Genomic DNA, 25,036 nt, shown 5'->3' on the forward strand with positions numbered 1-25,036 from the left:
AAACTTTGACTAATTTGTCAAAATGCTAGAGTGACCAGTGAAAAAGGCTTCTCTTGTATCATGCAAGAGCATGTGGAGTGTTCATTTAGGCACATTGACCCAAAGAGAGTGATAGTCAATGACTGAGCTCTTAGCTCTATATACCTACCAGGAATCTTTTTGACCCCGTCAAACCTCATATTAGTTTAGTTTTTCATACGTGTAGTATTAACCAGATATTTGTGAAAATTTAAGACCCTAGTCCTGCAAAGACTTGCACATGCTTCCTCTGTGCATTGTGTGCAATCCCATTGACTTCAAATCGGTGCCCTTTGTTTAAATATCAAAATTTTCTAGATAGGAAGAAATCTCTACTTTGGGTGTATTTTCAGTTGCTAGAACTGAACAGGCATATGGTGAGTCACAGCTGGGTCTCACTGCTAGGTAAGTTGGAAGTAATTATGTCTTATCTAGTTCAATTGTAAACCCTTTGTGGCAAGGACTTTCTTACTATGTGTTTCTACAATACCTACTGCAATGGGCCCTGATAGTGTTGGGTCTTTAGGGCACTTACTGTAATGCAAATACTAAATAATCTTGATTATTAAATAAGTTCTTGATTTATACTATAAATTTTACATATACTATATCTGTTCTCTCCCCTGCTTTTTTATGACCATCAATTTGGCTGTCACTGCTTCGGGCTTGTCTACACTACAACACGGGGTCGATCTAAGATACGCAACTTCAGCTACAGGAATAGCATAGCTGAAGTCAACATCCTTAGATCTACTTATCACGGTGTCTTTACTGCGATTAGTCGACAGCTGATGCTCTCCTGTCTACTCCGCTTGCGCTTCTCTTTCTGGTGGAGTACTGGAGTGGACAGGAGAGCGCTCAGCGGTCGATTTATCGCATCCATACTATACTACCCGATCCGGTGGGTAGTGTAGACAAGCCCTTAGATTTTTTTTTTTTTTTTTTTCCAGAAATACTGTCTGCTGTAGGATAGTGGACACTTGTTTCTAGTGGTCTTAAGAGCTGTGTGAACAGATACCATGACAGGAGCCGTAATTTTTTTTTTTTTTTTTTTTTTAGTTATAAACAAATGTCCCGCATGGAAGGGATTTTCTTTAAATTAGTCCATTATTCTCCCTGCAATGTTCTGCTGTCCCCCAAAATCAATTAATATTAGACCACCACATTAGTGAAGAAACTGAAAAGTAATTTCAGCAGTTCCTGGGCCAAGGTGGTGAACCTTTAATCCATAGCAGAAGCTAGAGGATTAAAATTGCTGGCATGAAGAGTGCTGGCAGCCCCTCACATAACAGGGAAGTTCACAGCACAAAAGGACCCTTATAATGTATTAGTTTAATCTAAAATTTAAATCTTAACTCACTAGTTGAACTAAAAGGCAGGAGACATGAACAATGCAAATGAGTTCAGTATAAATAAAACCAAGCAGACTTGAATCTGGTGTTCTTGTTTTGCTGTAAGTTTTTCAACTTTGTCCATTTAAAAATAAACCCTGGAAGGTAGGATGTACAAATCATAAATAAGATATAGCCAACACTATGTTCCCTAATCAAGAACTGGGATACCCAGGGGTCAGTACAAGGGCCATTTCTTAAGCATTGGGGAGGGCAGTTGGTTATGGTTTGGGAGTGTTCTATTATTTTTGCCTCCTGTAAAAGGGGCAATGATTTTTTTCTTAAATAGTGCAAGAATCAGGGTGTTTTTTTTTTCCAAATGGGTGTAGGAGAATTAAGCATCCAAATTCCTTTGTAATTCAGAAGGGATGAGGTGCCCACCTCCCCCTGGTCCTTTAGAAAATCCCACCCTGTCTGTGTAAATTGGGGGGTATCCCTAAGCAGGTGTAGCGCACGGAGGAATTAACCTAGGGGCTGGGCTTAGAGGAAGGGGCTGTCTCGGGCCGTGCAGCTACTAGCCGAGGCGGCTGTCCCTCGTTTCAGCTGCGCTGGCCATTTCTGTCCAGGGGTCCAGGCGCATCCAGCTAGTGCGGGGAAAGGCAGCTCAGGAGCCCGAGCTCCTGCCAGCGCCCCGCAGCAGGACCAGATCGAAGCGGCCTGCGCTCGCCAGCAACGGGGAAAGGAAAGCGGCTGCCGGGAGTGTGCAGCAGCCGGAGCCTCCCCGTGGCAGGACCTTTTCCGGCGCGGCACAGCGGCTGCTCAGCCTCATGGATGTGAACTTGCAATTCTGGAGCACGGAGGGCAAAGTAGGGAGCGGGAGAGCCCTGCCCGGGCAGCGGGGGCTCAGGTCGCAGGAGCGGGCACGGGGCGGGGGGAGAAGCAGGGGGGCAGCCCAGCGAAGAGGCATTTCTGGCGGGGCGGCCGGGAGCAGGAGATTGATCGCATCGGGTCACGCCAGAGCCTGCCGGGGGGAGTGCGGGGTCAGCCATGCGCACTGTGGCCCTGCGGGAAGGAGACTTTCTTGCCCCTGCAATTACCCCGCTCGCCTCCCTCCACCGCTGAAGGTCGCAGGCATTCGCCCTAGGACCGGGGAAGGGGCCGCCCCGACATGCGGGGGAAGGCTGGGTGCACATCCTGCCCGGATCTGCCTGTGCAACCAGCCAGTTTTACAGCTGTGTGCTTTAGGGTGACCAGCCCTCCCCATATGAGGGGCTTTGTCTTATGTATGTACCCCTGGTACCCCATTAAAAAGTGTCCCGGTTTTTCACACTTGCTATCTGGTCACCCTAGCTTCAGATTATGAGGTGCCTTGGTGGCTTTTGTCTCCTTTTTGGTTTATACAGCGCCCCTAACCCGTGATGTCACTCCAAAGCACACAGTTGGACTGCTAGAGATGCCATACCTACTGCTCCCCAAACGAGGTGGGAAGGAACGTAACCATTGCCAAGTGCATTCCTCCCCAGGGTCTTAGCAAGCAGATTTGCTTTGTTGCAAGTTTTATGAGCTCAAAGGCAACCTTAGTTTTCTCGCAGATAAAAGTTTTTCTCACCATAGCAAAGAAGAAAGGTGGCTCTTAGCTTGAGACTGTCATTCTGGCTACCAGATTATAACAAAAAATAGGGGGTTGCTATTGCTCGTGGAAATAAAAAAGAGTTGAAAAAACAAAGAAGTAGACAGAGATTCTTGGTTTATTTCTGCCAGCTACAAAAAAGAGTTAATTAAGCTGAACTGCAAAATATTTGTACAGTTTCCTTAATGTATATTTTTATTAGTCTTTTTTCCAAAGATTTCTTCACTGGGCAGATATTTTAGACCCTACCACCTTACTGAAATCTAATGTAAGTACTTTACCTCTTTTTACAAAATTACAGTTTCACAGTTGTAGCTTTGCACATGACTTGAACGTGTGGGTGATGTGAAGTGAGAAGTGTAAGCGCAGGCTGTTCTGCACAAGACTCAAAGGATCCGCAGGAGCAAATCCCAACAGTGTTGACTCATCCCTTCCTTACATAGATAAAATGCATTTCATAAGGGTTACTGTGATAAGCCCTTACAGTTGGGGTGTCCACGTTAGATATTAAATATCCCATAACAGTAATTGTAGGAAACTAGGATTTTCCTTGCTGTCCAGCATCCTTCTATCCCTTCCTCAGTGTTGCAGCTGCACTGACGTTCAGGGTCTTGCATGGCAGCCATATAACCTGAAAAAGTCCAATTAAAAATACATTGTGATGCACCTACCTACAAATTCTGCCTTTAGTATTATCTGTTAGAATCTGCTTAGACTTTGGCAGTATAATATGGCAGTTCACGTTTCAGTGAAATTTATGATTGAATTTAGGGGCCACAAAAGTGAAGGAATAATAGCCCTGCCCCATGCCAGGTACAGTACAAGACGGTGCAGTGTAAACTTCTGTGCATCTCTGCAATTTGTTTCCACTACGGGCCTGTCTATATTAGGGCAATCTCCCCCGGCTGCCCTTTGAGCTGTTCCACTGCCTGGAATCTCTGAAGTGCTGCCTGCTGCAGCCCTGCCACAGACAGGCTTGTGAAGAGGTCCTCAGAGGACCCCCCTATGGCAGTCCTACACACTGTCTGCAATGGGGGAATTCTTACCCAGCTGGTTTTTAGGGCCCCTTTATGCCATAAAAGGGCAGGGGGGTAGATCCACGTTGAGGGTAGATTCTCAGCTGGTGCAAATTGCCATACTTCCATTGAAGTTCATAGAATATCAGGGTTGGAAGGGACCTAAGGAGGTCATCTAGTCCAACCCCCTGCTCAAAGCAGGACCGATCCCCAACTAAATCATCCCAGCCAGGGCTTTGTCAAGCCTGACCTTAAAAACTTCAAAGGAAGGAGATTCCGCCACCTCCCTAGGTAACGCATTCCAGTGTTTTACCACTCTCCTAGTGAAAAAGTTTTTCCTAATATCCAACCTAAACCTCCCCCACTGCAACTTGAGACCATTACTCCTCGTTCTGTCGTCTGCTACCACTGAAAACAGTCTAGATCCATCCTCTTTGGAACCTCCTTTCAGGTAGTTAAAAGCAGCTATCAAATCCTCCCTCATTCTTCTCTTCTACAGTCTAAACAATCCCGGTTCCCTCAGCCTCTCCTCATAAGTCATGTGTTCCAGTCCCCTAATCATTTTTGTTGCTCTCCGCTGGACGTTTTCCAATTTTTCCACATCTTTCTTGTAGTGTGGGGCCCAAAACTGGACACAGTACTCCAGATGAGGCCTCACCAATGTCGAATAGAGGGGAACGATCACGTCTCTCCATCTGCTGGCAATGCCCCTACTTATATATCCCAAAATGCCATTGGCCTTCTTGGCAACAACGGCACACTGTTGACTCATATCCAGCGTCTCGTCCACTGTAACCCCCTAGGTCCTTTTCTGCAGAACTGCTGCCTAGCCATTCGGTCCCTAGTCTGTAGCGGTGCATGGGATTCTTCAGTCCTAAGTGCAGGACTCTGCACTTGTCCTTGTTGAACATCATCAGATTTCTTTTGGCCCAATCCTCTAATTTGTCTAGGTCCCTCTGTATCCTATCCCTACCCTCCTCCATATCTACCACTCCTCCCAGTTTAGTGTCATCTGCAAACTTTCTGAGGGTGCAATCCACACCATCCTCCAGATCATTGATGAAGATATTGAACAAAACCGGCCCCAGGACCGACCCTTGGGGCACTCCGCTTGATACCGCTGTCAACTAGACATGGAGCCATTGATCACTACCCGTTGAGCCCGACGATCTAGCCAACTTTCTATCCACCTTATAGTCCATTCATCCAGCTCATGCTTCTTTAACTTGCTGGCAAGAATACTGTGGGAGACCATGTCAAAAGCTTTGCTAAAGTCAAGGAACAACACGTCCACTGCTTTCCCCTCATGGCCTTTCACCACTGGAAACCAGGTCCGATAAGGATTATTCATGTGTGTAAGTGTTTTATTAATGAGGTAAGCCCCAGTGAAATGAGTGTGGCTACTTATGGGGGTAAATATTCTGAAGGTGTGGCTGGTTGGAAATGTCTTTGCTCTAGAACAACTTGTGATTTATACATAATATATTTCACCTCGGTAAATAAGATTATTTTTTGATGTTAGACTCGATTATCAGATTTTAAGGTATAAATATTCAGGTATAAAGGTATTTCATTAATTATATAGAAACTGTCACACAAACTTTTGTGGCAGAATTTTTTCCCCTCTGGTCTATTGATTCTGCTTCATTAGAAGCTTATCATGTATAGAGACAATACATACAGCTGGCATATCTTCTACTATCTAGTCATTTTTGTCCAAAGTGATGGAAAGAAAATATTGCAACCCTTTCTGTATATGACAGGTTTCAGAGTAGCAGCCGTGTTAGTCTGTATTCGCAAAAAGAAAAGGAGGACGTGTGGCACCTTAGAGACTAACCAATTTATTTGAGCATAAGCTTTCGTGAGCTACAGCTCACTTCATCGGATGCATTCAGTGGAAAATACAGTGGGGAGATTTATATACGTAGAGAACATGAAACAGTGGCTGTTACCGTACACACTGTAACGAGAGTGATCAGGTAAGGTGAGCTATTACTAGCAGGAGAGCGGTGGTAGGGATGGGGGTGGGGGGGAACCTTTTGTAGTGATAATCAAGGTGGGCCATTTCCAGCAGTTGACAAGAACGTCTGAGGAACGGTGGGGGTGGGGGATAAACATGGGGAAATAGTTTTACGTTGTGTAATGACCCATCCACTTCCAGTCTCTATTCAAGCCTAAGTTAATTGTACCCAGTTTGCAAATTAATTCCAAGTCAGCAGTCTCTCGTTGGAGTCTGTTTTTGAAGTTTTTTTGTTGTTTCATGTTCTTTATGTATATAAATCTCCTCACTGTATTTTCCACTGAATGTATCGATGAAGTGAGCTGTAGCTCACGAAAGCTTATGCTCAAATAAATTTGTTAGTCTCTAAGGTGCCACAGGTACTCCTTTTCTTTCTGTATATGTTTTTGAAATCTTTAATTCATATTTTTAAGTGCAAACCAGATTAAAAAAAATCTGTGAATTATCTTGACTGTGACCAAAAATTGTTTATATATACATTTTTCTCAAGACCTACAGGGTTACAGCTGAAGTATGAAGTAAGGCAGAGTGTTGCAAAGGGAGATGATATGTTCATGATGTAAAGGGAGATGTGTTCATGATGAAAAGTAAGGTCACCTAGTAGTTCTCTCCTAGAAGATCCTTGGAATGTCGAGCCTCCAAAATTAGAGTCCAATATGTATACGGTCCCTTTTCCTTGTAAGTATATGTGTATTTTTTATAAAGTGGTTAGAGGCAAAAAGGCATCCTTTCAAAATTCGAAGTTAAACCCTACTGAGGAAAATAGAAGGGAGCATAAACTCTGGCAAGTCAAGTGTAAAAGTATAATTAGAAAGTCCAAAAAATAATTTGAAGAGCAACTAGCCAAATACTCAAAAACTAACAGCAAAAAATTTTAGTACATCAGAAGGAGGAAGCCTGCTAAACAATCAGTGGGGCCAGCGGATGATCAAGGTGCTAAAAGAGCATTGGAGGAAGATAAGGCCAATGCAGAGAAACTAAGTTAATTCTTTGCATCAGTCTTCACTGCAGAGGGTGAAAGGAAAGTTCCCAAACCTGAGCCATTCTTTTTAGGTGACAAATCTGAGGAACTGTCCCAGATTCAGGTTTCCATTAGAGGAGGTTTTGGAACAAATGGATAAATTAAACAATAATAAGTCTGCAGAACCAAATGGTATTCACCCAAGAATTCTGAAAGAACTCCAAATATGAAATTGCAGAACTATTAACTGCAGTATATAATCTATCATTTAAATCAGCTTCTGTACCAGATGACTGGAGGATAGCTAATGTGATGCCAATTTTTAAAAAAGCCTCCAGAGGTGATCCTGGCAAACACAGGCCAATAAGCCTAACTTTAGGACCAGGAAAATTGCTTGAAACTATAGTAAAGAACAGAATTATCAGATACATAGAAGAATACGATTTGTTGGGGAAGAGTCAACATGGCTTTTGTAAAGGGAAATCATGCCTCACCAATCTATTAGAATTCTTTGAGGAAATCAGCAAACATGTGGACAAGGGTGATTCATTGGATAGTGTACTTAGACTTTCAGAAAGCCTTTGACAAGATCCCTCACTAAAGGCTCTTTAGCAAAGTAAGCAGTCATGGGGTAAGAAGTAAAGGTTCTCGCGTGGATCAGTAACTGGTTAAAAGATAGGAAACAAAGGGTAGCAAAAATGGTCAGTTTTCTGAATGGAGAGAGGTAAATAGTGGTGTCCCCCACAGATCAGTACGGGAACCAGTGCTGTTCAACATTTTCATAAATGATCTGGGAAAAGGGGTAAACAGTGAGGTGGCAAAATTTGCAGATGATACAAAACTACTCAAGATAGTTAAGTCCCAAGCAGACTGCAAAGAGCTACAAAGGGATCTCACAAAACTGAACGACTGGGCAACAAAATGGCAGATGAAATTAAATGTTGGTAAATGCAAAGTAATGCACGTTAGAAAACATAATCACAACTGTACATACAAAACAATGGGATCTAAATTAGCTGTTACCACTCAAGAAAGAGATCTTGGAATCGTTGTGGATAGTTCTCTGAAAACATTGGCTCAATGTGCAGTGGCAGTCAAAAAAGCTAATAATGTTTGGAACCATTAGGAAAGGGATAGATAATAAGACAGAAAATATCATAACGCCTCTATATAAATCCATGGTACGCCCACATCTTGAATACTGCATGCAAATCTGGTCACCCCATCTCAAAAAAGATAGAATAGAATTGGAAAAGGTACAGTGAAGGACAATCAAATTGATTAGGGGAATGGAATAGCTTCCGTATGAGGACAGATTAAAAGAACTGAGACTTTTCAGCTTGGAAAAGAGATGATTAAGAGGGGATATGATAGAGGTCTATAAAATCTTGATTGGTGTGGAGAAAGTGAATAAGCAATTGTTATTTACTCCTTCACATAACACAAGAACTAGGGGTCACCAAATGAAATTAATAGGCAGCAGGTTTAAAACAAACAAAAGGAAGTACTTCTTCACACAACGCACAGTCAACGTGTGGAATTCATTGCCAGGGGATGTTGTGAAGGCCAAAACTATAACAGGGTTCAAAAAAGAACTTGAGTTCATGGAGAATAGGTCCATCAATGGTTATTAGCCAGGATGGTCAAGGATGCAACATTGTGCTCTGAGTGTCTTTAGCTTCTGAAGCTGGGAGCGGACGACGGGATGGATCGTGCGATGATTGTCCTGTTCTGTTCATTCCCTCTGAAGACTTGACATTGGCCACTGTTGAAAGACAGGGTACTGGGCTAGTTGGACCATTGGTCTGACCTAGTAAGGTCGTTCTTATGTTGCTCTTACGTTAAAAGTTCAATTGTAATGGAAAGCTGTAAGGTCCAAAACTTCATTTTAAACTTATTAAAGTTAAGATGCTGGAGGATCTGATGATGTAGTGACTCGTATTTACTTGGCTGGCCGACCTATGTTGTGTTTTCATTTAAAATTAGACATTCAGCTGCTTGTGAGGAAAACAAAACGATATCTCTGGTGTGCAAGTTACTCAAGCCAGCAAACATGCACGTGCATAATTTTAACCAAGTAGTTCCATTGACTTCAGTGGGACTGTTCACATGCTTAAAGTTCGGCACACGCATAAGCGTTCGCAGGTTTGCCACCTAAAATAACGCACTGGACCTGATAATGCTATAGACAGAGGGGTTGACATAAATAACGTGTGTGCGCATAATCTTGAGGCCACTGAACTGGTGTAGTTCTGATCAGCATGTATGTGTAAAAGCATATGAGCACGATGGTCTAATTTTGTATTTACAAGCACCAGGCCAGCACAGAAGGGCTGTTACAACAGAAGTTTTGGATGGAGGAGTGGGGATGGGAGGAAGGTATTGGAAAAGAATGACTGATCTTTATTTCTGGTTTTGTTTTTTTAGGAAGAAATAGAAAAATCCAGATTACTTTTACAAACCGGTGCTCAGACTCTTCAAGAGCCTTTACGGGACAAAAAGGTATCTAACACATATCCTCTAATAAACTGTATATGTTTGTATGTATCCCATTTGAAGTATTTGACTTTTCTTTTAGCAGCCTTATTTAGCTCTTGGAGCTTGGGGGTTTTGCCTGAGTGATGAACGAGGGTCCTTCTTGCTGGACTTCTAAAATGACTTCTTAGGAGCAGTTTATATATAATAAGATTTTAGGAATGTCACTTTGTGTGTCACTCTGAAGCCTAAAATGCCGGAGTTGGTGTGAAGCGATGGAAACAGCTACAAGCATGGCTGAGAGCTCTTTTTGTTCAGAACATCACCAGGTTCGATCATCGCCAGGAATTGCAATCTGTTGCACCCAGTTTTTAAGTTCTCAGCATCTGTTGGCATTTTTACATGCATGACTGTATGACCTATACCCAACCACACAGATTTCAGCAACTAGTTGCTCTTACAGTAGAATCTTAGAGTTACAAACTGACTGGGCAACCACACACCTCATTTGGAACCAGAAGTACACAATCAGGCAGCCACAGAGACACCGCCCTTCCCCCCCACTACCCCACGCCAAGAAAAAAAGCAGCAAATACAGTACAGTACAGTGTTAAATGTAAACTACTAAAAAAAAATGAGTTAAAAAAAAAAGATTTGACAACGTAAAGAAACTGTTTCTGTGCTTTTTTCATTTAAATTAAGATAGTTAAATGCACCATTTTCCTTCTGCATAGTAAAGTTTCAAAGCTGTATTAAGTCAAGGTTCAGTTCTAAACTTTTGAAAGAACAACCATAACGTTTTGTTCACAGTCACAAACACTTCAGAGTTATGAACAACCTCTGTTCCCAAGGTGTTCATAACTCTGAGGTTCTACTGTAATTAATTTGGACAGACTATTTGCTGGACCCAAATGATGTGTTTAAGAGTTATACCTGAGTGTGTGTCTATTTGAGTACTTTATAGTATTGCTTATGGAAAATAGAGGCTACATACTTCATGAATGAAACAGCTGTCATGACTGTATTAGAAAAGGCAGGTACTGAGAGAGCCTGAGATACATACGGGGCCCAAAAAAAATTAAAAAAAGCTTCAACAAATCTGCGTTACCACCCAGATTTTCTGTCTCTTATAAGCTGGTAGAAGAATTCCTAGGGTAGCTGCTGACCTTAATTTTGGACTCCAGTTCCATCATCCAAGAAAGTATCATTCATTTGTGCATAATATTGTTCTCTTAAAAAGTGCCAGAGAATCATAGGAATCAATCCTCTTGATAACCTAATACTTCTGCTTTCTCCCACAGCTCAGCCATAGAGTCTGTACATTCTTGTCTGATGTGAACTATGCAAAATCTTTATTACACTTATTTTAAATCATCGATGCTTCATTGTCACGTGGGCTGCAGATGAACTGCAACTATTCCAGCTTGGTCTGTCCATCAGTTCTCATAAACGAAGCAGTGGCAGGCTTGGTCAATACTTGGATGGAAAACCTCTGCAGAGAATCTTTCTGCAGGAAGTAGTACTGAACTGGGGATTCATCAGGTGGAATTCTTTGGTTCATCACTGAATCACATGTCCCAGCCCGGTGTTAGATAGCGCTATGTCACTAGAGGTGCTGCCTTTGGGATGAGATGTAAAATTAAGTCATGACCCCTTGTCATTATTAAGATTTTCCTGGCCCTTTTTTGGAAGGGCTGGTGTGTTTAGACTTTAAGCCAAATTAAGAGCTGGTGGTATTCTATCCTAAAATTCCATTGCTATTTCGGCTGTATTTTTACTCACTTTCCAACCTGATGGTTTTGTATGTTCTAATGCTGCTAGACAACAATACACAACATGTCAGGACAGAAAAAAAATAAAATATTGTATTCAGTAGAATCCCTGGGGGAATTTTAAGGAGAATATAATCAAATGGGTGTGTGTATGACATGCTATGTATAAATGTCAGTTATCGTTACAGAAAGATTATATAGAATAAACAAAGTTAGAAATAAGATTTTAGCCATTAAACCTCTTCTGAAGTGCCATTGCTAATCTTATTTTCAAATCATGCTAGGTAAAACAAGCCTGGAAGCTGAGTCTGGTGAGTTTATAAAAGATGTTGGAATTTACTTCTCATATTTTTCATTTAGGCTGAGAGAGATGTCCTAACTTTCTTTTCTTTTTCTTTAAGTCCTCTGTGCACCCTGGTACTGGCGAGATAATTCCCCTTGTGTTTAGACCACCAGGTCAGTTGCTGTAATAGAAGCTTACTGCACATTTTTGACAGGTTTCCAATGACAAACGCTTGGGGGCCCTTCTAGTTACAGAAAAATGAGGCCACTGTTATTCATGTTGGTTATATTTATCTCAGTTGAAGACTATTCCTGTAGTCCTTTAAAGAAAATTGATTTGTATACACCTTTCACATAGTTCATCTGCTCTGAGCAGTGTCTGCACACTGACTCCCTAGGGGGAAATATACTGACCAGTCACTAGTTTTTGGCACCATATGAACAGTACCCAAATCTCTTAATGTATATTATGGTGCACTGGGTTTTCCCTTAATCCACATAGCTATGGTCTGACACAACCAGCTTTGCTCCAGGCTGGCTGGAGTCCGTCCTGTGGGTAGAATCTGGTTGGGGTCATGAAATATTAAGCCAGGATTGCACAGAGTTTGGATGAGACACAGATATACTTTCACGAAGGCTATTTATTCATTACCTAATGTAACCTCTCACTTTTCTTATGCAAATCTTGTCACCACAGTTGTCTTTTGGGAGGGGTGAAATGAATTCCCTATAGAGTTATCAGAATAGCAGCCGTGTTAGTCTGTATCCGCAAAAAGAAAAGGAGGACTTGAGGCACCTTAGAGACTAACAAATTTATTTGAGCATAAGCTTTCGTGAGCTACAGCTCACTTCATCGGATGCATTCAGTGGAAAATACAGTGGGGGGATTTATATACACAGAGAACATGAAACAATGGGTGTTACCATACACACTGTAACGAGAGTGATCAGGTAAGGTGAGCTATTACCAGCAGGAGAGCCGGGGGGCGGGGGGGGGACGGGACCTAAGAGACTGCTGAATTGGAATTAATTTGCAAACTGGATACAATTAACTTAGGCTTGAATAGAGACTGGGAGCGGATGGGTCATTACACAAAGTAAAACTATTTCCCCATGTTTCCCCCCCGCCCCTCAGACTTTCTTGTCAACTGCTGGAAATGGCCCACCTTGATTATCACTACAAAAGGTTTTTCCCCCCAGCTCTCCTGCTGGTAATAGCTCACCTTACCTGATCACTCTCCTTACAGTGTGTATGGTAACACCCATTGTTTCATGTTCTCTGCGTATATAAATCTCCCCACTGTATTTTCCACTGCATGCATCCGATGAAGTGAGCTGTAGCTCACGAAAGCTTACACTCAAAAACATTTGTTAGTCTCTAAGGTGCCACAAGTACTCCTTTTCTTTCTATAGAGTTATGTAGCTTCCCATTAGCACTGTTGCTATGGGCTGTTGCATTTTGTGAGAGCAGTATCTTGGAGATGCTTCAACCTTCTGGTTAGGGAATGAGAGACAAAGGTCAAACCCCAGTGTTTTCTTTTGGACTAGTCATATTTGTTTCCTCTCCCCTCATCCCCAAGCCAACTACCCAGCCCCACAAGTTGATTTACTAAAAAATTTTGTTTCTTCTTTTAGCTTTCCTGCCCTTAGTCACCCCATTGGTGAGTAATAATGGAAGATTGCAGTGGATCTATATGTGTATTTATAATTATCTAAATTTTCAGAAGTGATGAGTCATTTTAGGCATCTCAATTTCTGAGTGCGAGATGTCGAGTTGGATACCCAAAAATCAAGACACCCCAAACCACTGGTCACTTTGCTTTCCAAACATTCAAGAACATTGTTCACACATGAAAGTCAATCATTCACATGTCTTCTGTCGAAATTCATGAGCCAGTTAGAACAAGGCCTGACTTTCCTATGTTTACCCAGAATTGAATTTAGAGAGAGACACAGAAAGCCTCACACTCTGCTGTTTGGAACCAGAATATTATCTACTTGCAAATAAATTGCAGGGTGCCAGTGAAAATACACATGGGCAGAAAATAATTCTTGTAATAATGCCCCCAAAGATTATGTACTTGGTGTATATGTCACAATTTGGGGAGCTTTAATAGATAGGGCTAGATTAAACCTTGGCATAAACTAGTACCACTCCTCATTGACAAGAGTTGTGTATTAAATGAAGTGTGTGTTGCACATCCCTCTCCGTGGATTTGAACTCCATTCATTTGATAACTGCTACATCTTGGTCAACATCATGGATTGAACTAGGGATCTCCAGAACTAAAAGCATGACTCCTGAGAGCTTGAGCCAAAGAGTCAAGCTCTGTAGCTGAGAGCTGTGACAGACCCGTAGCCTGTGGATCAGGGACAAGTAATGCACATTGACCCCTGTGGGTTACAGTTGCACAACTTATGCCATAGCTGAATGTGGTCCATAAATCTCAAAATGTAGCAGCTGGAAAGTAAATCCTTAAGGATCAGGCCTGGGATCAAATTAGGCTTAGCATCTGTACCCTCCAACGAAGACTGAGTATCTGACTCTTGTTCTTCCTTGTATCTAATATTTTATGATCTGACTCCATTTGTTTCTCTTTGTATCCCACAGCTGTGAAGGTGTCTGTTATTCCTGGTGTGAGAATGTGTCACCTAGCTAGTCTCATACCCACTGTTTGAATGACTATTTTACTTTTCTATTAAATGGGAAAGTAAATATGCTTGGATATATGGAAGGGATATATGGCTTGTTGGGCCACTAAGGGCGAATGAGGTGTCCACAGCAAGAAACTACTGGTGTCTTTGCACAACAGCTCCCCTAATAAGCCCCTGTCTTGCCTGAGGCCTTTGGTGCTATTGTAAATAATAATAAATAATAGATTAGTCTCCTTCATACTTAAATCAGCCACTTCTGTCCATAGGGCCCTGGTTTCATTGAGACTAACTTTCCCTTGGTGCTTTCCTCTTAGGTTTTTGCTAGTTTACTACCACAAAGAGGAGCAAAGCAAGCATTTATTTGGCAGGTAACCATTTTCATTCTACAGTTATAAGTCTGTTACCCAAGATCCAAAAATACACTGTTGTTTACATTCTCCTTTTCTGCAGTTCCTGTTTCATGCATACGCTGCTGGATTCACCATAGCAAATGGAAATGCTACAGCTAAAACTGAAGTATGTGGGTTTTTTTAAATTATTATTATTTTTTAGTTGCATGATACCACTTTGAACATGAGCTGATGAAACTGAATTTACATAGTGTGTGTGTTCTGACTTTTAGGAAACAGCATTGCCACAAAAGCTGCCAGAAAAGCAACTCCTTCTGAGCACAGGTGCCATCTCTTATGCAGCATGTATAGGAGTACGTATTTGCATGATCTCAATAATTACTTTCTGATGCTCTGGCGTGGGGGACTGATAATGGGATTGTCACAAGGCCTAGTACCCTCCAAGTCAGTTCTTCCAGAGCCCAAAGTCACCCTAGCTAATTTCCTCCCAGTCCTGTTGGGTATAGAAGATTGCAACCTCTGTTGCTCTTGATCAGGAATGCAAGCCTTTACCTTTGCTATTTACTCATCTTCCTCTGAGGTTAGAATTTAGTAGCTTTTTTCCTGCCAGTATTAAATTTTGTTTTTATCATTCTCTATCTCTGTTAGGAAACCACAGAATGAACACTGGTTCTACAAAACATAAACTAATTTAGCAGGTCATCATGAAATATTACTAGTTAGGTTCTAGATCCAAGTTTTTAGCTTATACCTACCGTTATAACTGACTGAATTTAAATGCCCGAAGCCATGGTAGAGTTTTGGATTTGACGCTATGAACTTTGGGAATATTCAGTTTGGGAGTTTTGGCCTCAGTCTGTTATCGGATTCAAGGTTTTTGATTTATGAGGATTTCAGACTCCAGGGCTGTTCAATCACCACTAAATTCAAGCACACAACAAGTATATCTAAGATTTATTGAATTACACTATAATTGGCAAAACTTCGTGAGTGTGGTGATATGTATTGCTAAGAAAACTTAAATGGTTTTTAGTTCATTTTCCACACCTAGATAACATAGTGTCTGGGTGCTTCATAAATATCTAGACAGACTGTTCATATATTTTTATTCCCATTCATAAGCTCTTTTTAGTATCTGTTAATTTCACAGTTGACATTTTTATATCCCATGTGCTGATACTGAGTAGTAGAGACTACCGTCCAGAATATAATTATTAATTGCCATTTTTCTTTGATAAAGGTTTCATTTCCCCTTTTTTCTGTAAAACGTGTAATCACAAAAAAACCCAGTTATTAGAGAAAATTTGTTCTCCTTCAAATTGGTAAACCCGATTCTTTTTTTAACAGCCTAGTTTTATCAAAAGCATTTAAAATACAAAGCCACAGGTTTTCTTTTTCCAATCTGTGGCCCAAATTTCATTATTGGTTTAATTATTAACAGAATATGTGTTTCTTCCAAATTTCTTAGGCATTTCCTCACTTTGTCATGACACAAAATAGAGTGAATAATCCTTCTATGCAAACGTTCTTCAGAAAAATTTTACCCATTCCACTTCTTGGTGAGTAAAAGTAAATTGAAAACAAATAGCTGTGGATTTGTTCTTGTATCTGTTACAGCCCATGTGCGGCTGTCAATCTGCCTTTAGAACTTCTATATCTTTATATAGAACCAAACCAGGATGTAGCCCTTAGTCTTCACCTGCTGCCTTCACTAGGTACTTTATTTTCTGCATGAAAGTTAATGAAAGTTTATATCTAGCTATTTTGCATTCTCTGTTTAAAGGTCAGTGCTATGAACTGTCATAAAATCCTAGGGCATTCTCCTTACTTCCATATACAGGACATGCAACCATTTCTCTTGAGGAAATAAATTCCTGTGCATGTTATGTGCCACAGTTTTTCTCCGGTGTGCGACTTCTTTGTCAGTGAAGACATTATCTCTGCAGCCACTGTTGTGGAAAGAGTGAGACTCATTACAGCAGGTTCTTGTCAACTTTGTAAGGCTGTCAGGCTAAATTTGTCACTGGCGTAACTCCATTGAGGTCAGTGAAGTTTCACCCAGGATGAACTTGGCGTGTAATTTAATGGCTGAAAGTTGCGTTCATTACTGGCATATTATTTCCCACCGCCATTAAAAGGAAGTGGCAACCTTTTTTAACTGAAATTTATAAGGTATAATAAATGCATTCCATATAACAGACAGGATGACAACAGGGCCTGGGGCTTCCCGGCATGTTCTTTGGATCTGCTTAGAAGCCCACTTTTGATGGAACAGAAATGAAATTACTGGGAGTCCAGATCTCCCGAGTTCTGTTTCAAGTTCTGACACTGACTCTCCTCCCCTTGGACTGGTCACTTAGACCTGTGTCTCCTCATCTGAAAACGTACTTAATGATAGGAATGTTGAAGGCAAGTGGTGACTAGTGGTCTTAGTGTTTGAAACAAATTGTGCTGACAACTTTATGGAACAGCTCTTCAAAAAGTTAATGAAAAGATAAACCTAACATTTCAAAAAGGGCTAGCTCCCCAGCACTCCCCGGTTATGTTTGGCCCATGCTGCTCTTCACAGTTCTTCAGTCACCTTCAGAGTTGAGAGCTTATTTTTGGTAAGAATTTTATTATGACAGCTGAGGCAGGAAACCCATTGGACTCTCAGCTCCTCATATTCTGTATCCCCTTGTGTCATTAGCTTAGGATCACAAAACTTTTTTCAGTGGCTGACACTACACTGGATATTTTAAGACAATGGACTGCTAAGTCCAGAAGGGAAATGAAATATTCTTGTTGTGTACCAGGTGAATGGGATTGCTCTGAATTAAAGCACTGAGGCACATTATTTGAGGTGTGCGGCTGGGGAGCAAAGAACATAATTGAGTTCTGTTGATCATATCACTGAGCAGTGTGCAGCTTAGTGCAGAGGGCAGTGGACTGAGACTTGGGATACCTCAGTTCAATTCCTATCAAGTACGACTTGCGGAATTCATCCCAGAATATCACTGGAATTTTAAAATGTGCATTAATTATAAATGTCCTAATATTGAATTGGTAAAATCCAGTTGGGGCAAAACAACTTTAAAAAACAAACAAGCAAACACAAAACCTTTTTACTTTTACAGCCTGCCTGACTGCATTTAATGTGATGATTGTCCGAGGAACTGAGTGTGAGAATGGGATCGAAGTTATGGACAAGAATGGCAAGGTCGTTGGAGTGTCACAAAAAGCTGGGTTGAAGGTAGGCAAACCAAGATAGGTTCATGCTGGCTTGTTTTCACTCCCAACAAACAGCTGGCCTTAGTATTGAGAATAGAGCGAATTAACTGTATTGGAGCCAGGAACTTCTGTGTTTTATTCCAAGCTTATCCACCGATTTGCTCTGTGGACTTGGACAAATGCCTTTAAGCCAGGCTGGGCCCTGGCTTTGTGCAGGTTGACAGGGGATAGACGCCCCCTTGATCCCAAGGAATCCAGTGCAATAGCCAGCCTCAGTGGCACAAGACCAGGCACTTTCCCCTTCCTTCTAACCCTCGTGGTGCAAACCACCCTGACAGAAGAGGGAAGGCTGCATGTGGGTTGGGGATGCCGGGGGAGATGGGTCACTTTGAATCTATGAGAGCAGGTGCAGCTCAGTACCTTTAAAAGGCTACTTTTGCAAGGCTGAACTAGTTTAAAATAACTTCCATGTCAGATAATGCATCAGTGGGAACCTTCCCTTTTTGAGATAACACAGAATCCACAACTGGTATACTCGCCACTTGAAAGAGTTTAGTTTCCCTTTTAGAGAGAAACCCTACCAAAAATTTCGACCCTTCACTTAACTGCACGAAATCCTAGCGTGGTATAGCACTTAAGGAAACGGGGTCCTGGTCCATGACTACGTATGGTAATACAAATAATAAGTTACCAAGACTAAAAGCAAAGCTGCATGAGTGCAGTGTGGGAGCGTCAGGTAGCTCTAACTTGAATCACATTTTTCTTAGGCAGTACAAGAAACAGCTTTATCAAGAGCAGCCTTTTTTGGGACAGCAGTAATTATTCCGGAGTCTCTTCTATACTTCTTGCAACGGTAAGAGGTTCTACTACTGGGGTGTGTGGCTATCAAGTTCTGGGGGGCTGTGTCACCACCTGCCCTGCAACCTTGGGCGCCTCACAATGCTTTGCTGCTGCAGCTCCCAACCTGGGACGCTCACAACCAGGCTATAGGTCACACCCTGAGTCTGTGTACAGCTGTAGTGCTGGTCTAACAGTTCTGACCCCAGAAGCCTGTCAGCAACACACCACTCACAGTCTGGCTTCCACCAGCCTTGGTTACTATTTGCTGCGTGACCCCAACAAACTCCCAGTCCCCGATTTCCCCCAAAACATGTGTTCTGCACTGTCCAGCCCTCTCCTGTACAGTTCAGATATTAAAGGTCCATTGCCTCTGTAAAGGGCCAGTATTCAACAGTTTGCTGCTTTAACTGGAGTCACCAAACAGTTCAGTTTAAACACAATACTAGATTGGTTTAGATTATCACATGTTCCCAGCAATATGGCCGACCAAATTATCAGGTCAGGATCTCTTTTCTTCTCCCCGCCGCAAAAAAAAAAAAAAAAAAAAAAAGAAAGTCCAAGGAATGGTTCCTTTGTCTTCTTAGGTGAAGAGGAGAGATCCCTTGGGGATTTCTGCCTCTTTCTTTTATAGTCCAGTTAACCTGTGAAGTAGATTCTTCTGAGGGTTGCCCCTCAAAGCAAAATTTTTTCAAAAAGTAAAGAAGGCAACATGGAGTCTGGTGGTGAAGGAGGCTCCATGCTCTTTCTTCTCACCTGTGTTTGCCGAAATGCAAATTTGGTTTGTCTGCTGCCATCTCCTCTCTCTGCTGTCTCAAGGACCCTGTTTACTACTTATATGTAAATTGAGGTAAACACACATTTCTTCGTCCAAGATACTTTTGCCTGGGCAGGGCTGTGTGGTTTTGACCATGTTCTAAAAACATTATACAGGGAGATTTCATAACTTTACATATAATGTTGCTATTTATGTTTCACCATGAATTAATGACCAGTAACTTGTTAGTTTTCAAATGATACCTCACAAGACACATTTTGTACAAAGATTATTACAACAGGGTGTGAATAGCGAGGTGCTTTCAGTCACAGCGGAGAGGGCATCAGAATCCTTATTGACTATTCTGACTTCATTGCTTGCTTCTATTTTTCTGCTTGAGTTTTACTTCTATTGCTACAATGTAGGCTTGCAGTATAGACCATGCCGAGGAAGGAATTTAAGTGAACTGAGAAGTTATACCAGAAGAATCCTTGGGTGGGGTTCCTAGGCACTAATGTAACATAATTAATAAAAACATCCTGCTGTTTAATAACTGTGTACAATGTGAAAGTATCATGCTTCCAAGAACTGGCTAAATAGAACAGCAACAGACAAAATGATCCAAGAAAAAAAATCTGAATTAAAGGACTGAGGCATTTCAAACGCATATTGGTACCTTCTGTTTTCCCTTTACGTGTTGTTGCTTATGTCCCAGTCCTGTATTGTCATCCATATGTGGACAATAATGTAGGATCTGGGCCCAAAATAAGAGTAAAGAAGACCATGCACATGGTAGGGAGCAAGGGAATAGCAAGAACCTAAGTTATATAATAAAGAAAACACAAGCAAGGAATGTAAAATTATTTCACCTACTACAGCACGATAGCTTTAATTTTCTCCTGTAAAATAGTATTTAACGTCCTTTGTTTCACTAGCGATTCTGATTTGACAGTTAAGCATGTCAGGTCTGCCTTGAACAATAATTTATCTTCCCAACTCTTTTGACAGCACAAACTTTTTACTCAGCAATCCACACACTTTGACTCCACTGAGACTGCTTATGACTGTTTCAGCATTGGGTGCGTTATTACCAGTTTCATTCAGTGTCTTCCCGCAGTTGGGAGAGGTATGTCAATTTATCCAAACCGTGTTCTTCGTGTTCTCTAGATAACTTTTTAGGACTGATTGCTATGTGGAACATCTGCCATGTGTCTACTGACAACACTTTAAGATGAGAGCAATAATCAGCAGGATTAAAATTACTACAGTACTAAAAGTGATCAGTGGTTTTAAATTGTGATGCTGCTTGTCAGATTCCATGGGGCCCAGACTCAGTGTACAATGAATTTGTGTTGAGAGTAGTTACCATATGTACCTCATTCAAATTAGTCTTCTCAATGCACCATGATAAGCTGAAGCAAACAATGAAGCTGCACTCCTGGAGTTCTCTGTGATGAAAAAAAACCCTAGCAGGGGAGTTTTGGTTTTTCCAGTCCTGGAGTTGGCAAGGGTCCTTTTCAGAGGCTTTACTTATCATGACAGTCCTTTTTTCCTCAAACTGAAAGCCAGTATATCAAACAAGCAAACCAGAGTTTAGGTTCAGTTCTCTTCCTTATAACTCCCTGAGTTTCATAGAATATCAGGGTTGGAAGGGACCTCAGGAGGTCATCTAGTCCAACCCCCTGCTCAAAGCAGGACCTAATCCCCAACTAAATCATCCCAGCCAGGGTTTTGTCAAGCCTGACCTTCAAAATCTCGAAGGAAGGAGATTGCACCACCTCCCTAGGTAACCCATTCCAGTGCTTCACCACCCTCCTAGTAAAAAAGGTTTTCCTAATATCCAACCTAAACCTCCCCCACTGCAACTTGAGACCTTTACTCCTCCTATCATCTGTACCACTGAGAACAGTCTAGATCCATCCTCTTTGGAACCCCCTTTCAGGTAGTTGAAAGCAGCTATCAAATCCCACTTCATTATTCTTTTCTGCAGACTAAATAATCCCAGTTCCCTCAGCCTCTCCTCATAAGTCATGTGTTCCAGCCCCCTAATCATTTTTGTTGCCCTCCACAGGACTCTTTCCAATTTTTCCACATCCTTCTTGTAGTGTGGGGCCCAAAACTGGACACAGTGCTCCAGATGGGGCCTCACCAGTGCCGAATAGAGGGGAATAATCATGTCCCTCGATCTGCTGGCAATGCTCCTACTTATACAGCCCAAAATGCCATTAGCCTTCTTAGCAACAAGGGCACACTGTTGACTCATATCCAGCTTCTCGTCCACTGTAACCCCTAGGTCCTTTTCGGCAGAACTGCTGCCTAGCCACTCAGTCTCTAGTCTGTAGCAGTGCATGGGATTCTTCCTTCCTAAGTGCAGGACACTGCACTTGTCCTTGCTGAACCTCATCAGATTTCTTTTGGCCATTCCTCTAATTTGTCTAGGTCCCTCTGTATCCTATCCCTACCCTCCAGTGTATCTACCACTCCTCCCAGTTTAGTGTTATCTGCAAACTTGCTAAGAGTGCAATCCACACCATCCTCCAGATCATTAATGAAGATATTGAACAAAACCGGCCCCAGGACCGACCCTTGGGGCACTCCGCTTTATACCAGCTGCCAACTAGACATGGAGCCATTGATCACTACCCATTGAGCCCGATGATCTAGCCAGCTTTCTATCCACCTTATAGTCCATTCATCCAGCCCATACTTCTTTAACTTGCTGGCAAGAATACTGTGGGAGACCGTGTCAAAAGCTTTGCTAAAGTCAAGGAATAACACGTCCACTGCTTTCCCCTCATCCACAGAGCCAGATATCTCATCATAGAAGGCAATTAGATTAGTCAGGCATGACTTGCCCTTCATGAATCCATGCTGACTGTTCCTGATCACTTTCCTCTCCTCTAAGTGCTTCAAGATTGATTCCTTGAGGACCTGCTCCATGATTTTTCCAGGGACTGAGGTGAGGCTGACTGGCCTGTAGTTCCCAGGATCCTCCTCCTTCCCTTTTTTAAAGATGGGCACTACATTAGCCTTTTTCCAGTCATCTGGGACCTCGCCCGATCTCCAGGAGTTTTCAAAGATAATGGCCAATGGCTTTGCAATCACATCCGCCAACTCCTTTAGCACCCTCGGATGCAGTGCATCTGGCCCCATGAACTTGTGCTCGTCGAGCTTTTCTAAATAGTCCTGAACCACTTCTTTCTCCACAGAGGGCTGGTCACCTCCTTCCCATACTGCGCTGCCCAGTGCAGTAGTCTGGGAGCTGAACTTGTTTGTGAAGACAGAGGCGAAAAAAACATTGAGTAGATTAGCTTTTTCCACATCCTCTATCACTAGATTGCCTCCCCCATTCAGTAAGGGACCACCTTCTTGTTGCTAACATACCTGTAGAAACCCTTCTTGTTTCCCCTATTCCAAACAAAGGGAGATGTTTAAATCAATACCTCACTCTCCTCCCAGGAACCTTGGAAACTAGATGCCCAGCAGTCCCTGAGAGGGAGTGCCAATCGACTACCATGGAACTCCAGTCTTACACCCTGAACAAAGCGAGGAGTCTGGGATTTCTTCCACAATCATTTTCTCTCCCTCAGCAACTCTGTTTGAGGAACTCTTCCAGAAAACTCTAACATGGGATGATATAGATCCAGGAGGAGTCCCTTACTAATGTTAAAGGTCTAGTGTACCTTGTTACATCTTTTACAGTGACAAAGGTAGACTAGAGTTGATGGAATTTCTGAAGTCATGTGATGAAAGTACAAGTGGCTTGTTCCTTTTTCCTCTTTATGATTTGCTCACCACATACGGGAAGTTACCAGTTATAGTATAAGAGCCACCCAAAGTATATCAAATGGCAACTGCCTGATACTCAAAGTTGGAGACTATACTGTGGTCTAGATAACGCATTTCTTTAAATGTGGGGAAGATAACTAAACAAAATAGCAGCCAAAAACCACACCTCATTCAGTCTTGTTTTTAGTTACACTTTATTACATGTTTTAAGTTATGTAAAGTTTGCTGTAGATAGAGCTTTGACTTGTATGTGTTAGGACCCAAAGTAACACTAATGACATAAGTCTAATCCTCTTGTTTATATTTCAGATAAAACGAGATGACCTTGAAAAAGAGATTCTGACATCCACAGAAGAAACTGTGCTTTTTTACAACAGGGGAGTTTAGAAAATGGTTTTAACTTATAAGTGTCTCTTTTGATCAAACTGAATTTGTACGTCCATACAAGGCTTCAAACCTAAATCAATCTGTCTAGTGTATTTTTGAATATTGAAGTCATGGGAAAGGCCTTCAGACTGGGCTTAGAACAGTACATTTTTAAACGGACAGACTAATCTAAACCATCTGCAAGATCCCCCATAGAATCCTGTGTGTGAAAATAGCTTAATAATGCCTATACTTTATATGTGATTAACTCCAGAAAGAGAAAATATTGAATAACTGTACCCATCAGAAACATCCAGCATTCTGTACTTTCTCCTACAGCAATGTGGTTGATTCCCTACTTATTAAAACCTATAACTGCATATTACTTAAAAGGCTTTATTTTTCCATTGTTCCCTCTTTTGAAATACAACACAGGGAAGATGACTGGTAAAAGGATAAACTTCAGTTGGGGAAGGGAGGTGTTTTCCCTTCTTACAAAGCTTTTAATGCTGCTTCACACTTAGTGACTGAGGTAGCAATGTAGTATTAATATTTTCATCTGGGGAGGTGACTTTGAGCCCATAATGTAGGGTAAGAACAAGATTCCTCACTGCACCCCAAAAGTAGAAGTCAATAGATTTGATCAAGGGATAAAAAATAAGTGACATGTGGAAGTCAAGTTGGGTTTACTGGGTAATGAAATTATTTTAAAACAGTACAACCCTGACACAACTTTGCTTCAACTTAATTGGGAAGATGTTCAGGAAGAAGGTGTCCAGAAACAAACTACAGAACCAACCTCATGGACTTCCCCTGAAATTCACTCTTCAGGTGAAAGTTTTGAGGCCTGATTCAAAGGCCACTGAAATCAAAGGGAGTCTTTTCCCTTGACTTCAGTGGGCTTTGGGTCAGACCCGAAGAAGACAGCAGCTGTGGTTTTCTGATCCTATAGTGAGAGGGGTTAGAAATAAATCCTTATTTCTACAGAGTGACTGTATTCATCCAAATTAGCTTGCATGTGAAAACCGCCCCAGAGAAGAGAATGAAGGTACGTTTCCTGCATTATTATTGCTTCAAGCAACTTCAGCATGTGTATCTACACTAGGGAGAAAAGGGTGACAATGTAAGCAGCTCCTCTAAGTCTGTGGAGGAGTTTCTGTGAGGCGAAACAAGCTTGGGGAAGGTATTCTGGATTAATCCCTAACCTGTTTATTATTCCTTATTCACTGTCCCTCCACTTAACTCAGAGAGCTGAAGAGAAACAAATAGGTCTTTCATGGGGCAGAAGGCGAGTAGTTATAGCAGGCCACCAAATAACTGGCAGAGTATCCAGCTGTTATGGTACCTGGTTATGAAGCTATATGGTGAATAGAACACAGCAGAATCATGGTTAGCAGGGGGCTCCAACTCCATTACTGAAGCAGCTCTGCAAGGTGTGGGACTGCAGGTGATAATGCCTACATCTTATCAATTATTTCATAATTGATTTTACAGAAATAATCTCTAAACAAAATACCACTCCCAAATTAGTACTTTCAGCCCTATCTTTGCCATGGCCTCAGAGAGA

At 41.8% G+C, this 25,036-nt stretch overlaps 1 protein-coding gene across 1 annotated transcript; it reads left to right on the forward strand.

Annotated features, from left to right (window-relative positions):
* The first annotated feature begins 1,880 nt into the window (after positions 1–1,880).
* On the forward strand, positions 1,881–23,845 carry SFXN4 (sideroflexin 4). Its single transcript, XM_074959252.1, has 14 exons — positions 1,881–2,215; positions 3,182–3,247; positions 9,404–9,478; positions 11,508–11,534; positions 11,625–11,679; positions 13,141–13,166; positions 14,475–14,528; positions 14,611–14,676; positions 14,783–14,863; positions 15,979–16,069; positions 17,627–17,742; positions 18,488–18,573; positions 20,323–20,440; positions 23,413–23,845. The coding sequence occupies exons 1-14, from the start codon at positions 2,177–2,179 to the stop codon at positions 23,488–23,490; spliced, it is 978 nt and encodes a 325-aa protein (XP_074815353.1). The 5' UTR covers positions 1,881–2,176; the 3' UTR covers positions 23,491–23,845.
* Positions 23,846–25,036: the final 1,191 nt, after the last annotated feature.

This window comes from Natator depressus, chromosome 7 (genome assembly GCF_965152275.1).
Source record: "Natator depressus isolate rNatDep1 chromosome 7, rNatDep2.hap1, whole genome shotgun sequence".
Lineage (NCBI taxonomy): Eukaryota > Metazoa > Chordata > Testudines > Cheloniidae > Natator > Natator depressus.